Source organism: Pseudophryne corroboree, chromosome 8 (assembly GCF_028390025.1).
Source record: "Pseudophryne corroboree isolate aPseCor3 chromosome 8, aPseCor3.hap2, whole genome shotgun sequence".
NCBI classification, from domain to species: domain Eukaryota; kingdom Metazoa; phylum Chordata; class Amphibia; order Anura; family Myobatrachidae; genus Pseudophryne; species Pseudophryne corroboree.
In genome coordinates, this window is record NC_086451.1 from 77460547 (window position 1) to 77478528 (window position 17982).

The 17982-nt window shown below is 44.3% G+C and overlaps 1 protein-coding gene across 2 annotated transcripts in view; it reads left to right on the top strand.

Moving 5' to 3' along the window:
• Window positions 1–12171: 12171 nt before the first annotated feature.
• Window positions 12172–17982, top strand: part of FIBCD1 (fibrinogen C domain containing 1) — a 200320-nt gene continuing 194509 nt past the window's right edge. The window contains exons 1-2 of one of the 2 annotated variants that reach the window (XM_063936704.1): window positions 12172–12279; window positions 13984–14058. In XM_063936704.1, coding sequence (XP_063792774.1) covers window positions 13987–14058 — 72 coding nt within the window. In that variant the 5' untranslated portion in view covers window positions 12172–12279; window positions 13984–13986. Of the gene's footprint in view, window positions 12280–12443; window positions 12973–13983; window positions 14059–17982 lie in introns of those variants that run through there. The other variant, XM_063936703.1, reaches the window with a different exon arrangement.

The following is a 17982-nucleotide window of genomic DNA, read 5'->3' on the forward strand; positions in this document are numbered from 1 at the left end:
AGGGCTGGAGATATTAAACCTCCTGTCCACCGGTCTCCCACCACTTAGCTCAAGTACCTCCCCTATCGTTAAAGGAAATGGTACTAGTCCTGATTTGCTATGACCTTAAGGTACTTGAGAGCATACCCAACAATCTGTTTGATTTAGCACACTACCCACTAAGGAGTGATAGTCACTCAAGGGATGCCGGTCCATGTGGATATTAAAACTGGATTGGCATTTCTTGATGCACCCATCCTCAACTACATTGTCACAAAGCCTACAGATACAGTTTTCTTCAGCTAACAATCCTTCACAATTCCTTCTATGGTCAATGCTATCGGATCGTTTTCTGATACTCGCCTTTGCTTGTTGATTATGTTGTTCTCGGAAAACTACGCCTCCATCTCTGTCATCAGAACCCATTCCAGAACCTCTCTCGACCTCCATGGTACTCTCGCCGGAACAGACTGCTCTGGTCAACATCATGGTCAACAGGAAAATCCGGATCACAGTCTCTTGGGGCAAGTCCATCTTACAGGAGGAGAAAAGAAGAAATTTGTAATGGGGGTACAGGAAAACAGTTTGAGGGGGAGAGAAACTTGTTACGATAATTAAGTTCTCTAGTCTTGTTGTTCTTCTTGTTCTGCTGTCATCTCAAAGGTGCTGTCTCTCAGTCTTCCAAACGAACATTCCGGTGATGCAATATTCCCTCCAAACCAGCGATCTTTCTGTAAGGAGCAAAAAATCTTGCATTACCATTTGCCTAACTGAGGTGTGACATACCATCTTAAAAACATAAAAACATGGGTGAGAAGAGGGAGAGGAAAAAAAACAACAAGAAAGAGAGAACCGTTCACATATGTATATATATATATATATATATATATATATATAACATAACACATCAATAAACAACAGAGAAAAAAACATTTTTCAAACATAAACATTTTCTAAAACATTGACAGATCATCGGGCTGTCATATCTACATGTCCAATGGTTTCCTTGCGCAGTCCCTCCCCCCAGCACTTCCATATTCCATTGTCTGTATCTGGCCAGAATACATTGGTGCGGATAGGTCATGCTGGGGTTTGGTAGACTTCTGCAAAGACCAAGTATATATGCAATGTTTGAATCCTACCAATAATCGTCAGAGATGGGGAGAGAGAAAAAGAAACATTTCACAGATACATTTACAACGTTTCACCCGGTCATTCCTGTGTCTTCAGGGAATGACCTCCCAATTTATTAACTATAACCTCAGGCTTACCATCAGTCCTAATGATCACCTTTCCTGACTGCACATTATGGGTGTGGGCCAAAATTTTTCCTATATGATCCCTGATTATAATTTGGTGTGTTATAATTTTGCTCATTTCTTGGTCTAGGGGGTCTGACTTTATGTGGGTCATTACAGTTGCTGGCATAATGCCCTTCTCTTCTACAATGATAACAAATCCTTGGCTTTCTCCATGTGCTAGGGGCCTGGGGTTCCGGTCGACTTGATGCCTCCTCTAGTGCTTGGATGCTCATTGCCATCAACCGTTCTCCCTGCGCTTCCCTGGTTCTTTGGATATTGCGGTCATGCTCGATAGCGGACTCTCTTAATGCAGCCACCGAGATGCCTCTCCAGTGAGGTATGGAGGTTTGTACCCTGATTTTTAGTGTGTCTTTTAAGCTGTCCATTAATACAGACACAGCTACCTCTCTGTGGTGTACGTTAGTTTCAATGTCATCTATACCAGTGTACCTAGCCATATCCTGCAGAGCCCGGTGAAAATACTCTGATGCGGATTCACCTTCTCTTTGTTTTATTGTAAAGATTTTATTCCACTTTACTACTGCAGGAAAATATACTCCTAACTGTAGATTGATTCTTTTTACATTATCTTGGTTATACTTGTCTGTTAGTGGTACTTCCTCATCTAGCTTACAATCAGCAATAAATTTCAATGAATCAACATCGGGGGGTAAACATGCCCTCAAAACTGTCCTCCAATCTTTGTTATTTGGCTCTGCAGTGTTTCCTAGCACTCTTATGTATTTTTGACAAGCAACTAAGTCTTTCCTGGGATCAGGAAATTCAGACAGAATTGTTCTTAATTCTGTTCGGGAAAAGGGGCAGTACATGGCGATGTTCCTGACAGGAGTGACTCCTGAAGAGTCAGTTTTCCCATTTGGTACTGCAATTACCCTGACAGGATTAAGTCCAGTAACGTCATTCTGAATTGATTCCACGATATGAGGTACATTTGTTTGTGCGTGATGTATAATACCATACGTACCTGTGGACACAACCTTACCTGACCCTCCGTTAGGGGGTTTGATTACAGTCTTTACCGATTTGGTCGCGTCCACCTGGATGTCTTGTGTGATGGCTGCTGGAAAAGGCTCCGACATTGTGCTGGGCTCACTTTCTTGTTGGTGTTCCTGAGGAAAGTTTAACATGGGGTGCGACTTGCATGGGTTAATAGTTGTACATTTAACACTTTCTTTTTTATAGACCTTATTACATTTTACACTTTCATTTTTAATATGGTTACTAAGTGCCTTTTTATCGTACAACATTGTGCCTTTCTCCGCAACCATAATCCTCTCCATTGCCATGTCTCTCCTCTCAAGATGAAAGTTAGGTATGTAAGTTACATTTCTTTGCATTTCACTTTCCTGTAGCCATAACTGCAAACAATCATCATGTTTAACCCGTTGTTTCCAGGATTTTATGAGACAGATCCTCCGCCTTAAATTATGCAATACCTCTAAGTCAAAACTACCTATCCCAGGAAATGGTGCTTTATCCCCCGCAGTCATTCGTGTCCATTCATCACAAAAGGTCTCAGTGTGGGGACCATACCTCCTCCACATTACTAACCGAGCAGACCCTCGGGGTCTGCAAGCCTCTGCAGTCTGAACCCTGACTGCTGAACGTCCCTGTGTTGTGCACTTGGCTTCCATTGTGGACCTTACACAGAAAAACTTCCTAAAATACACCAAACACAGTCTACGTTGGAAATCCTTAAAGCTCTTCCACTGAACTTCTTCTGCTCCGAGTACAACGAATCCGCCCCTTTTAGCAGACACGTGTAACCGTTACAGGCCCTATCTCTAGAGATTTTCCTGTGACCAGTGAAAATTCCCTTCTTTACACAAATCACGCTTGCATGTGCTCCCTACAACACGTATGAGGGCAAGATTTACGTATGGATATACTACCTCATATCACGTTGCGTTATTGGTCACACATACAACCGTGCGGTCCAATCGTACCACTTATAGACACTTGTTGCCCATAAATGGTAGGATCATTGGAGTCTCCCTACTGTGCTCCAAAACAGCCAGAGCGTAATACAACGAAAACTTTATCACACTCTGTTGCACGTTTTCACTCAGACCGTGCTCATCACGTATTCACCTTGACCGTGATTCACCAAGACTTACTTCACCAAGATTTCACAAAGACTTCACCAAGAGGAGTTCAATACACTCATACCGTTTTCAACCCACTATCATTCTATAGTTTTCTGATCAGAAAAATCATTTCCCGTAGTCTGATAGCTGTCCCCAGAGGCATTACAGTAAAGTAAGGTATTTAAACTAAGTTTTGGAAAAACTGAAATCAATTTGTGCTATTATCACGTGGCTATACTATACCGCCCCCACTAAAACAATGCTATTGTGCGATTTGAGTTTCGGTGGGCGTACCCAGACGCTCCGTTGCGTAATATACGCTGCGTGCGTCGGCCTTTGTGTTGCGTTCGCGAGTCTCAGCCTTTTGTTAGAGACACGTGTACGCTGGCCATACAAAAATACAATTAGCACGTTTATCAATGTAGATGATCTTTAACTGTAATCATCTACCAAGCACCACACAGGTCCTTGTATCTCAGGCGAAGCTGTGCGTGTGTTTTACAAATTACCCCTTAATGTATCGTTTTTACTCTTTAACTACCAATAGCAACAAATCTTTCTCAGCACGTTATCAATTGTGAAATGGCAAACAGGAGAGTGACATGAAAATATACGAAAAAGAAATGCAGCTATATGCGTGTGTACGCAAAACAGAAATAAAACAGTTTTAAAAGATACTAGCGTGTTGTTCTTACCTCCGGTTCCCGGATTCCTTCAGCACCCTTTACTAAGCGAAGCAGACGCTTATCCCGTCAGCACTGCGAAGAATATGATCTCCCGCCCTTTGCTGATGGATAATGTCTGCTGAAATTACCTAGCAGAGATATGTGAAGGACAGGACGAGCCGCCAATTGATAAAGCTAAATATTTATCTTATATAAAACCCTTCATGAGGTCTAAATACACTGTACGCTGTTTACGTATGGAGTACCGTAAGGGTACGCTCGTTGCGTAACAATCGCTTAGCCGTGGTCGAGACGCTCAAGCGTCACGTTCGCTCACGGCCAAGAGATCACAGGCAGGCACGCTATTGGCTGCCGACTAACGTAATGATTCGCTATAGCGTAACGGACGCTGTATCGGGAGCGGGCTGCTCGAGCGATACAGACGCTCACGAGAATACGCTGTTGGTATCGGGCACACTTATAGGTGAGCGACTACCGTAATGCTACGCTATCAGCGTAGCGGACGCTCGAGACCACGAGGAGATCACCAGCGGCGCTGACGCTCACAATGTTAAACCTTTATATCTAAACCATAAACAATGTAATATGCTGTAAAACCTTAGTGTAGAGATAGGGTGTAGATGCAACACAGTGTAACCTTATTAACTTAAAAGCTGTTTGAGCGTCACCGACGCTCTGAGAATACTTAACACTATAAGAAATACACAGATACCGTGCTTAGGGTCCAACGCCTAATATATATATTATGAATGTTATACTTGCAAAAGAATTAATACAATACAAGTCATACACTACAATATAACATAGACTACCTAACCAGATAACTACACATGAAATACAATACAATACTATTACGTTTAAGAGACTACGAGAGAAAAAGGAGAAGAGAGAGAGAGAGAGATATGGCCCATAACAACAAGAAAGACAATATGATTGCGGAGAAAACTTACGCACAAAGGAAACGATCGCATGCGCCTCTGGACATCCAGCTCCCGATTTTCAGCAATGATAACCGTTGAAGAGTGAGTGCTGGATGTGATCGGCTTGTCTATTTATGCCCCACACACAATACAATTCAATGGTCCCTACAATCTCATTGTTCATTGGACACAGGAATTCCTCCTCGCATTATAACAAAAGGTCATAGGTTGATTCATACAGGTGGGCTGTGACGATTTCCAACTGCTCAGGTGGGTGGGAAACTAGGTTTCCCGCCGCATGGATAAGTAAGTGCAAATAATAGTAAATGGACATAAACTTCTTATGTCCATAACTATTCGCACGAGCGATTAATCCGCTTCAAACCAACACCGGAATATTGCTAATTAAATACTCTTCCGATGGATACTAAACACCACTGTATTACTCCTGTCTGACCCTTCGTATCAAACAAAGGGGGATTTCTCTGTTCATGAACATTCTACATTAACCAAACTTTCAGAATCTATCAAAGGGACCATGATCTACAAAATACATTATATAGTGAAAATATGTAACGATTGAGTCGCACGCTACGAACACATGAACTCTACCGTAAATGCACATACCGCGCGCCCGCGGGTGCCCGCAACAGCGAGTGTGCGCACGCACGGGAGAGCGCACGCATGCGCAGCGCAGACCTGTATGAGGTGCAAATATGGCAGTGTGCATCGTGATATTTTTCTGACTTTGACAGGAGATTGACAGGAAGTGGGTGCTTCTGGGTGGCAACTGACCGTTTTCTGGGAGTGTTTGGAAAAACGCAGGCGTTGCCGGGCGTTTGCTGGGCGGGTATCTGACGTCATTACCGTGTCACTCGTTGCAGCAATCACACAGAATAAGTAACTACAGGGCTGGTCTTGTTCTGCACAAAATGTGTTTGCAGCCGCACTGCTGCACAGGCGTTCGCACTCTTGCTATGCTAAAATACACTCCCCCGTGGGCGGTGACTATGCGTTTGCACGGCTGCTAAAAGTAGCTAGCGAGCGATCAACTCGGAATGAGGGCCTATGTCCAACGATGCATCTTCGTTAAGGTAGAATTTGGAGTTTTGGGTTTTGAGAACCGCTCTATCTGGATAAAATCCAGAAAGGGAGGGCGACATAACAATGCCCTTAAATCTGAAACTCTTCTAGCTGAAGCATTGGCCAGTAGAAAGAGAACTTTAGCTGTCAACCATTTAAGATCCACTCATTTTAGTGGTTCAAATGGAGCAACTTGAAGGGCCTTTAGGGCTAAACTTAGGAACAAGGCACTGTAGGAGGAACAAAAGGAGGTTGAATGTGCAGCATTCCCTGGAAAACAGTGCGCACATCCTGTAGGTTAGCAATTTTCTTTTGGAACCATACAGTCAATGCTGACACCTGCACTCTCAAGGAAGCCACCCGTAAACCTTTGTCCATTCCTACCTGAAGGAATGCTAATACTCTGGAAACTCTGAAAGACCTGGGGACAAATTTCCGGTCACTGCACCACTGAATATAGGCTTGCCATATTCGGTGATAAATGCTAGCTATAGAAGGTTTCCTTGCTCTGAGCATAGTCTGAATTACCTGTTCTGAGAATCTTCTTGCCTTCAGGATGGAGGTCTCAAGAGCCACGCCGTCAAAGACAGTCAATCCAGGTGCTTGTGATAGCAAGGACCCTGAGACAGTAGATCTGGACGTTGAGAGAGTAGGAATGGAGCATCCATCGACATCCTCTGTAGATCTGTGTACCAATGTCTTCTGGACCAAGCCGGAGATGTTAGTATCATGGCGCCCCTTCCTTGTTTTGCCTTTCGCATCACCCTGGGTAATAGTGCGACTGGTGGAAACACATAGGCCAGACGAAAGTCCTATCTCACTGACAGGGCATCCACAAAGGTCGCTTTGGAATCCTTTGTTCTTGACCCATATGTAGTAACTTTGTTGTTCTAACGGGATGCCATGAGATCTATCTCCGGTAACCCCCACTTGTCTACCAGAGTTTGGAAGACCTCAGTGTGTAAAGCCCAATCATTTGCATGAATGGCGTGTTGACTGAGAAAATCCGCTTCCCATTTTAGGACTCCCGGAATGAACACTGCGGACAAGGCTGGATGATGAAGTTCTACCCACTTTAACGTGTCACTTACCTCTTTCATTGCTTTTTGGCTGCGAGTTCCTCCCTGATGGTTGAGGCACACTACTGCCAATCCATTTGGAAAGGATCAGATGTTGCAGAGGTCTCTAGTGGAACTGAGCATACTCCACCATGTCGAATATCGACACTAGGGTGGTCAAGCCCAGGATCGGCGGGATCCCGGCCTAAAATTGCAATTCCAGGATTGGAGCTTCCCATCCCGGGGATTTCGGGATTGGACACCCACCTATTTTTGGATATGTCGGGCAGCGTTGAGCGTCCTCAGGATTCTCAGACGCTGGCCGTCTCCTTCTGCTCATCTCCCTCAGCTCCGGTGGTGAGATCCGGCGGCTGCGTAGCGTTACCTCTGACTTTACGTCACACTGCACAGCCGCAGGACCTCACCACTGCACTGCCTGCCCAGCCACCAGAACGCCTTGGAAGTGTCCCTTCCCCCTGCACGGTGAGATTGTTGTGTTTTATCTGACCTGGTCAGGGCAGGGGGGGGGGGAGCACTGAATGCAGCCAATCCCGGGTATCCTGGGAATCCCGGAATTGAACATTTTTCAATCCTGATTCCCGGGATTGAAAAAATGGCCTGGGATTGGCCAAGATAGTTTACACCATGAATCCCATCACACGCATTGCTGCGTGAATGGATACCTTTTGACTGTGTAGCAGCTCCTGAAATTACTCTTTGAAGACCCGAATCCAACACAACCCCCAAGTGAGTCATCCGTTGTGACGGAACCAGGGACGACTTTGCCAAATTTATGAGCCAACATTGTCTCTGCAAACAAGTTATTGTCTGTTGCAGATGACACAGAAGCAATTCCTGAGATTGCGCCAGGATTAATAAATCGTCAAAGTATGGAAAAATACTTATCCCCTGCAGACGGAGATAAACTGCCATTACCACCATAATTTTAGTGAATACTGTGGCCAATCCAAATGGTAGGGCCTGAAACTGAAAATGCTGCTGGAGGATAGCAAACCTGAGATAGAGCTGATGGGACAGGGCTATAGGAACGTGTAGGTAAGCATCCTGGATATCCAGGGATACCATAAAATCCTCCAGCTCCATGGCCAAACTAATGGAACGTAAAGTCTCCATATGAAACCGAGGCACCCAAATGTACTTGTTCAGCACTTTGAGACTGAGTATGGGCTGGAATGACCCATTTGGCTTCTGGACTAGAAACAGGTTGGACTAAAAACCTTGTCCTCTTTGCGCAGGAGGAATTGGGATTATCACTCCTGACTGAAGGCAAAACCATGTGCACTGCAGGTGTGGCAGATGTAACATGTGCAGAGAGAGTTAGATTTGGGTGGGTTATATTGTTTCTGTGCAGGGTAAATACTGGCTGCTTTATTTTTACACTGCAATTTAGATTTCAGTTTGAACACACCCCACCCAAATCTAAAGGGGGGTACTCACAGAGAGATCCATGCTTTAAATCTAAGCACTCTGACTAGATTCACAGATCACTCGTGTGTACCCCCCACAGCGATAGCGATGCGCTGCCCCGCGCATTGCTATCGCCAGTGCTAGATTGAGCCTGCATGCAGACCAATCTAGCACGTCACTCATTTCACCCGCTGGGTGAAATGAGCGGCCCCCACGTCCTCCCCTGCATCGCTCAGCACACATCGCGCTGTGCTGAGCGGGGGAAAAGATGTGTGCTGAGCGTTTCGCTCAGCATACATCTCTCCCGTGTATATGGGCCTTTACTCTTTCTGCACGTTATCTGCCCCAACCCCTGTACTGCACATGGTTTTGACCATTAGCTAACAACTTTGCTGCTGCGATCAGGTCTGAATTAGGCTCTTAGTTCTTTTATTATTCCCAAAGGGATCATGTTGTGTGAAATTGAATATTTGTAATCCTTGCAGGGGTTAATACAATTGAATTGATAATCTCTGCACAGGTTTGGTGCAAATAGCCCTCTTCAAGCTTCACGAGACGTAGTATGTTTCCATGCTCCCTGGGGTAATCTTCCCTAGGTAGAAATAGGCAGGTCCTACTTGATGCGTGCGGAGGTATTCCCAGGGTCTCAAAGGGCCACTTGAAGTCTGTGGAGGGTCAGTGGTGGTGTCCGCTTGTGAGGCCAGATGGGGGTGTCTGCCAGCAGAGCTCCCTGTGGCTGTGCTGCTGCTGTTCCCTTCAGAAGTTCAGTGCCAGGGCAGTGTTTCTGATATTGATGCACGTCCTGATATCTCCCACTGTGTATGCGGCGCAGGAAGACTAGGACTTATGAAGGGAGCCTTCCACTGCAACGCCGTGAGAACACAGTTTATTATGCCACGGCCGCCGATGTTGAGGGAGTTAGTGAAAGGGGAGGGGGCGTTGGGACCTCAGACGGACGGCCTCTAGCAGGCTGCTGTAGCAGGACAAAATGTTTTCCTGTCTACAGTAGCAGCAGAGCAGATGCCGTGGGCCTATTTTGAAGGGGGGCCTGGAGCTGCAGCACCATTCACCCTCTTGTTAATCCGGTCCTGTGCTTATCTCGCACACACGCGCAGTAAAGCTGCATACACATGGCGAGATGCAGCTTAACGGCCGATACTGATTACATTGTGCCCGGAGGCATGTAGTCAGAATTGGCCCCGCCTGCACCCACTATATTTTCTTGCGATGCCGATCCCGCGGGACTGCACATCGGCATCGCAAGCTTATTCACATGGAGTGATATGCACTATGTTTCTGTGTGATATGGACTATATAGTCCATATCGCACGGAAAATCCCACCGTGTGTATGCAGCTTAAGTTCTAACATATATCCCAGACATAGTATGTCTGAAACTACCATCAGTTTCTAAAGCCCTTTGTGTAGAATTAACCCATAATGCGTACCTTCGCTAATGGTCATTCTTGGAATGTAGATAAATGTCTACTGCTAAACCATATCAGGTAATACTCACTTAAAAGCGATGCCCCAGGGCCGTAACTAGGTGTGTACGGAGGGGGCACCGCACATAGCTCTGCAGGGTAGGGGGTGCTGTTGGTGGCATTTGTCAATTATCTGTTTTAATTACTTTCACTTGCAGCTTCCCCTTCTTTTTGAAGCCTAGCATCCCCTGACCGCCCTTCTCTCCTACCCTGACCCCTTCTGTTACTAATACATATACAACATTAATGAATTCAACTTGGGATTTCTTTGCTATTCAGTCACACTGTCCTTTATTACATTTGAAAATGCTGACATACCCGGGATTCAAACCCATTGCCTGTGGCATTCCAGTCAGACAATCTATTCATTGAGCTCTCTGCCCTTGCATAGAAATGTAGATAATTCTAAGATAGAGAATTTGAACTACTGTATTTGAAGCTTACCTTGTACTTTGTTATCAGCATTGTGGCTGAGCAGATCTATATACTGTGTGGCTTCAAGAGATTGGATGAGTTGCTGCACACTACATAGATCTGCTCAATTGCAATGCTGAATTGGGGGGGGGGGGGGGGGGTGCCAGTTCTCTCTCTGGCACAGTTTTGTTTGACGCTAAAAGTTACAGCCATTCTCAACATGAATCCACTCTTCTTAGGCCACAAGGTGCACTAAACAGGCATTAAAACTTATATACTATTCTGAAAACAAATAATTAACCCCACTGGTTACAGACCAGAAGCCTAATACCCACCTCCTCATAGGCGCTGTCCAGCCAAAAGCTTCAAATCTTTTATACTCCTCTCTCTAACATCTAGGTGACAATCTAACTGCCCTTCCCAACCTACCTCATACAGCTCGAATCCTGTAATCTGACTCTCTATTGTACTTACCTGTATGTTTCCACCTGCATTTGCTAGCTAAATAAATGAAACATTATAAAAAATAATAATAATAATAATAATAATAAATAATTAAATATATATATATATATACACACACACACACACATATATATATATATACACATATATATATATATATATGTATATTTCCTTTTTTTTTCATGAATAAGGGAACTAAGGAGGTAATTAAATTCCAGGTGAAAGGTTGAAGTTGTTGTTGCCGCCACATTTAAACGTCAGCAATACCACCGCATATCGCACCCATCGCCCGTCTGGCTGAATTCTTAATACACACAAAAGAAGTCTATTGGGTAGCGGATAGCTTTATGCGAGATTGGGCTGCTGTAAAGTGCGGCTGCTGCTGCACTCATTGGCTGGGCAGATTGAAATCCCCCTTTAAAAACCCAAATCTTTGCTGCTCATTCATGTGCACATCTGCCAACGACTGGCATAGTGAAGCATAAGTAAACCCTTATTGCTGCAGGTCGGCATCATGAAGGCACCGCTCAGTTTCCTCTGTCAGATTTTCTTGATAGTGATACTAGGTGGTACAAAAAATTATATATATTGCATAGATTGGGGATAATTAATTCTCTAAATATTCATAATGTAATCCTGTTTGTGTGTCAGCAAACCTAGGCGCACCCATATTTAGTAAGGGCTACCAGTTGACTGGGTACATTGTCATCATCCCCAGAAACCATTACACTTTAGCAGAAGTCTTGGTGTACAAGCTGTCATATCACCTAACAGGACACGGCTGTATTGCCTGTTACAAATGAGGCCCACAGACTATTCTCAAAGGCAGTTCACCTGGTACTAGGGTGGAGCCTGTCCTTGGTCATCTGGCAAGCGGATTTAACTTGATGACTTCAAAATATCACTACACGCCTAATGCTGGTGGTCTTGGGGTCTAGGGACCTGCCCTGGCATATAAATATAATAGGACAACCATATGAAGTCATCTGTTCAAACAACTCTTCTATATGATGGTACATGAATCTGAAAACAGTCTAGTACTCCTTTGAAGTTAGGGATGCATTGAGAAAAATTCTACAAAGGTCATCGGGAACGGGGCACTATAAGGGGGGGGGGGGGGCTGCCAGTGGGGGGAGTCGTGGATATATAAAACTTCACTGACTAATAGTGCTGTAATTGACAAATCTATGAGACCTTTCTATCTAGTATCCAGCTTTAAACTCATCACTGCACTGCCCCCTACCCATTCTAAGCTGCATCTTTCTAACAGGCAGAAAGAGAGACCTGGCTGGGACAGGCTCAGTGATGGAGACATCTCTTTCTCTGTCTATATCTTCTGAGTATATTTAGGAAGGTAAGTGCCTCGCCTGAGTCTATTATGCCTGTCTGGCTATGTCTCTATTTGTCCTGCATCCCTCCCTCCCTCCCTCTCCCTATGTCACTCTGCTGGTGCCTGTATGGAATGGATGCAGGGCTGTGCTGTCCCCAGTCTTTGCATATGCAGCAGCAGCAGAGTTGTGTTGGGGGGGAGAGCAGCCTGTGTTGGAGTTTCTACATGAGCAGATCTGTGGGGGCTGCAGACTAGAGCTGGTTAGGAGCTCCTGTTCCTGCTCATTAGACTTCCACAGAAAAGCAGATTAAAGATTTGTGAATTAGCAGCTGAGGCTGCTTTAGGCAGATTAAATAGAGAGGAGAGAGAGAAAAAAAAAGAAGAAGAAGTTGAAGCAGGCGGAGAGAGAGAGAGGTGTGCTGGGGAGAGAAGAAAGGGACTTAAAATAAGAATAGGGAGGAAAAAGGAAAGAAGGATAATACATAGAGAGAGTAGGAGGGAGAAGGGTAGAGGGGAACCACTCTAGAAATGGAATGTTGCAGATAATAGGAAGGATGAAGGTGAAGATATAGAGAGCAGCAAGAGACAGGCTGAAGAGTCTTGGCTGAGGTGTCCCATCTGCTAGACCACAGCTGACTGTGCAGGTAGGGTAGACAACTGGAATTAGTATCTCAAGTTCATCATAAGGATCTTGTATGGAGAGTATGAGATATTCAGGTGAGAATCTATCTATCTATCTATCTATCACGAATGTATCTATTTCATTTTTTTCCCCAATCACTTCCCATAAATGTATCTCTCATGCTATGCCTTCAGTATATGCCTCTCTCTAACTATATATAGTTTATTAGATTGTGTGGGGTGTATGTGGTGCCCATCTCATTGCTGGCACTGTCTATGTGTTATTACTGAGATACAACTCAGAGTGTGCTCTTGATCCGTATATTGAATATATACAGTGTGTGTGATTGCTAGAGATATATGGTATCTCGTAAAAGGACATATTGACTGTGTCACTTTTTGATTAGTGAGGTATACGTTGGTGTCTTATTCCTTTCTATCGATTTGCAGATGCAAAGCACTCATGTTGCTGGGCACATCTGCTGGAGTGATAATGGGTTATCTGTACAGGAGGATGTATGTGTGCAATACACTGTATATATAATATATACAGAGGGCTAGATATGTAACGTGCACTGGTTTAGAGATGAACACCAACATTCATATGTATATTTAGTAATGCAGTGGTTGACTAAAGCTCTTGGCATAAGCTACAGTTTATAATATATAAGGGCATATCATGCTTTTACGTGCAAGTAGTGTTTACATTTAGTGTCATTATGTTGTAGCCGAGCAAATGCTGCAGCAGCTTTACTAAGCAAATGGCTAATGCTTAATCATGAGCACAGGCTACATATTTATCCTGGGAACCATGTATATACCAGCCTGCTGACAGCGCATTTGTATTCAAGTACAGTTTGTAGCGTCAACATCAATCTGGATATATGTATGAGTTATAGATATATGACATGTTCTGCAATAGGACTATATTACAACATTCTGGTACACTTTAATAACATTGGTATTAACTGTACTTTAAGTGTCACTTACATATTTGATTTTTGTTTCCGAGACCGGTAGCACTTTCTATGTCAAATAAAATATGTAAAAAAAATATATATCTATATGTATATTTATGATTGATTAGTATGCTGATTGTTCCAACAGAAAATGGGCAGTGATCGGTGGAAAAATATTGGAGGTTCCCCACAGATGGAGGACACAGTGCAAGAAAAGTCACAGGTGTGCAACTTACAAAAAAATAGAACAAACATATTTTGGGTATCAAGCAGTTCATACTCTCTGTTCTACAAACATGGGCCCACAAGGGGTAAATCGGGCTCCTCTCCTGTGACCGTCTAATTTTTAGAATAACACAGTATTATTTGACTATTTGTGATCCCTGCGTGCGTAACTTGTTGTCGCTGTCACCATCTTACCACACAAAATAAGGTTCCTGTTCCTTTAATACCTGCAAGAGGCTTCAGAGTCGTAAACCGGAAGGGGTTAATGTAGTTTGCAGCTGCAAATGACTGACAGCAGCCATGTTTGCACATCACACAGACCTATTAATACACCCAGTCCTCTCATACATTCACTACATTAAGCCACAGAAATCAAACAACAGGAAAAAGAAAATTCTATTCAAAGGGAATTACTACAGACTTTCTAAAGAGAACAGACACATAAAAGCAGATACTGGGAGATGTACAGTATTGAGGCCCATTCTGATGATGTACCCATAGACTAGGCCCATTCTGATGATGTACCCATAAATCATACTTGTCTACTTTTGAAAAAGCATTTCAGGTATACGTGACAGTAACACCTATCAGTGTGGGCGTGTACTGCTACATCTGAGAGGCGTGTCATAAAAATGACTTACATCCAAATGTAAATGAGCCCCAAAGCTAATAAGATCTACTTGTTGAAGAAAAGACTCTTATATCTTGCAGAATTTGTTCATGTATTGTGCTTTACAAGAGGTTCCATATACTGTAAGTGGCTATAAGAAACTTTATTTAAAATGAATGTAGCCATAGGGATCATCTTATAACCAATGCAGGGAAATGTCACTGATGTTCCCATTTGAATGTATGTATCTGTGATTTATTCCCCCCCCCCCAAGAATGTAACAGCTGCACAATGGGGTTAAGGTGCAATCAGGGAGATTGCTGGACTATTCAGGGAGTCAGGGAGATTGCTTCTATTTCAGAGAGTATCCTGCAGAATGAGGGAGCCTAGGTAAGTATGCCATAAATCCATTAGGGCCCTTTGGGCTCTGAGGGGCTGCCTGGCTTACCCTTAACCCATTTTTTCCCTTCTGAAGGGAGATAAGACTTAAGGTAATACTGAACATGTATATGGTGTAGAGAAGACAAGATGGCTACCTGGGTGTGGTAATTTGGAGCTTGGGTGAGGTGTTCATGAGGGCAAGTAAAAATGGAATGGTTAAGGTTGTTATACAGGAAGGTTAACCATGAAGTGGCAGGGAAGCTGTTTTGACCTTTGGAAGTCCTAGATAAAAAAAAAAAATCAGCCAGATGTACGCCACAGGTCTGGATCATCCATAATGCAACCTATGCTCTTACGTAGGTCCCATTGGGTACTGAGAGGCCTGGACTACACAAACCAATTATTATGTGTTCTTTTTGGACAGATGAAGAAGGAGAACACAAACCAGTGTGTTGCCTAGGGCCACATTGGTTCTTAATCAAGCACTGGTGTGTGGCCATTAGACATGCCTTGTCTATCGTAGAATGTTTAAATGTCCCACAAACATTGCATGTCTCATCACAATCAAGTACACACTTGACATGGCTCACAAACATATCAGCTTTAGCCGGTATTCCTCCCAGGACATTATAAGTCCACATGACTTTGTTGTTAAACCTGCAACGTGCCTGTTAGGGAGGTATCATATGGATTCTACCCTGTGCTGCCTACTTTCCTGAAAGACAGTCACGGTTTTGGCAGAACTTAGATACTGCAGTTTGTTAGCGTTGGCAAATCCAGATTGTTCTCTGAATATTTAATCTCACTGCTTTTTACATGCTGTGAAATATTCTATAGTGTGTTTTCCCTCGGAATGATACAGTTTGTACAGGCTTGAAGTAATAGCACACAGGAATTAAATGTTATTTGGAAATGACGCAGAAAGCAATAAGCCCCCTAATGCCAAGGGCCAGCCATTAGTAGAGGTACTACAGGGGTCACCTGTACTATACCTTATTGCCTTATAATCTGTTCAGTGGTGACCTGGGTAGTTTATGCAACAATGTTTATTTATTCCATATCACTGTATAGACCAGGAGTAGGCAACCTGTGGCTCTGCAGCTGCAGTGGAACTACACATCCCAGCATACCCATGGAAGGGCATGCTGGTATATGTAGTTCCACAGCAGTAGGAATGCCACAAATTGCCTATTCCTGGTATAGTCTGATTTCTTTGTGAGAATTTTCTTTTCTGCTCTGTTCAGGGGTATTCAATAGCTATTGAAGAACTATACATCGCAGTTTTGCTAGTAGGGCTGGGATGTGTAGGTCCACAACAGCTAGAGGGCGCAGGTTGAGTACCCCTGGTGTAACATTTTCAAAGATATTACGACTAATAACTGTACAGTTTGACCACTCATTTTAGTATTAAAGGGAAACAAGACAACCCTGCATTATAAGATCTTCCTGATACAGTAGGTTAGCTTTGTCTTTCTGTATTCGTATTTCTCTCTATCTCTCCGTCTCTCGCAAATGCTCGCTTACGACACTGTTGACTGGATAACTGCAATAGCTTTTTGATTTATTTGACATGTTTTTACTTTAAAAAACAAAACAAAAAACAAACATCATGGTATGTTCAAAGCCAGAACCACGATAATGGACAGATGGGGAACTGAGCATTCCTGCATCAGGCATGCTACTTGTCATGTATGGAAACTAGACTGAGCCCCTCCACCAGCTCATATGGCATGTGATGTGATCTATTAGGACTCGCTGTTGTGTTTGCTCTCTCTGGTCAATGATGATTTAGGGGAAAATAAACTGAGATAGACTTTTCCTGTAACAAAGAAAAAGTAATACAAATTACAAACCAATAATCATGCTTCAGGTGTTTCATTCCAAAGTTAATTAAAATGGTCTCATATAAATTATTAATTAAGAAGCAAAAAATCATTCCCCTTGACTCTTGCTCGTAGGTGTGTGCATCGCAGATCTACATATTAGATTACAGTTGTATATGATCTGTGTTTCACAGTTTTTCCCATTGTATCCCCACCATACATTTCTCTCTGTGGGCGGGATTTACTAAAGGGAAAATGCGGTAAAACCCCCGTTTTACCGCATTTTCATATGTACTAACTCCCGACCGCCGCGTTTTCGCCTCATAGGGTATCGCCATCTTTTTATGGCGATACCCTATAGAAGCCTATGGGATTCTTACCGCCGCCGCCGCCCCACGCCGCATCCCGCCGCCGCCCCGCGCCGCTCACGACGACCCCCCCTTCCCCCCCAGCATACCTGAGCTGCTGCTGGTCGGGCCCCCCTCCTCCTTCTCCCCCGCATCACAGCCTTGTCTCCTTCCGGCTGCAGGGGGGAGGAGGAGGAGCCCGGGGACTCCCTGCACACGTCACCTCCCGAGTCTGGGAGGTGACGGAGACCCCCACTGACCCCCGCCGACCCCCGCAGACCCCGGCAGACATCATCGCGGGGGGCCTCCTATACCGCATTGCGATACTAATCGCATATGTTAGTACATATGCGATTAGTATCGCTGCGGTAGGCGGCGATGGCTTATAGTAAATCCCGCCCTGTATCTCTGTATCCTATATGATGCAAAGTATAGATACAAAGCCAAATTCAGCTCCGACAGCCCTGTGCAGAGTGCACACGCATCTCACGTGTGCGAACACAGGCAGAGGCGTTCTCAGTAGGGGGCGTCGCGTCAGCGTTATAGGGGCGGCGTTGTGGCATTTTAGGGGCTGTGACCCGGACAGCGTAGGTGTGTCCGGACTGTCTGCGGTCACAAGCAGCTGTTGCAACCCGAAACATGGCGGGTAGCCGTCTGCCGTAGCAGGTAGGCTGTGTAGGTAGAGGGCAACCCTAAACATGCAAGAGCATATCCGTCTTGCGATGCGCTCGCATGTTTGTGGGGGAAGGGGTGGACCCGGC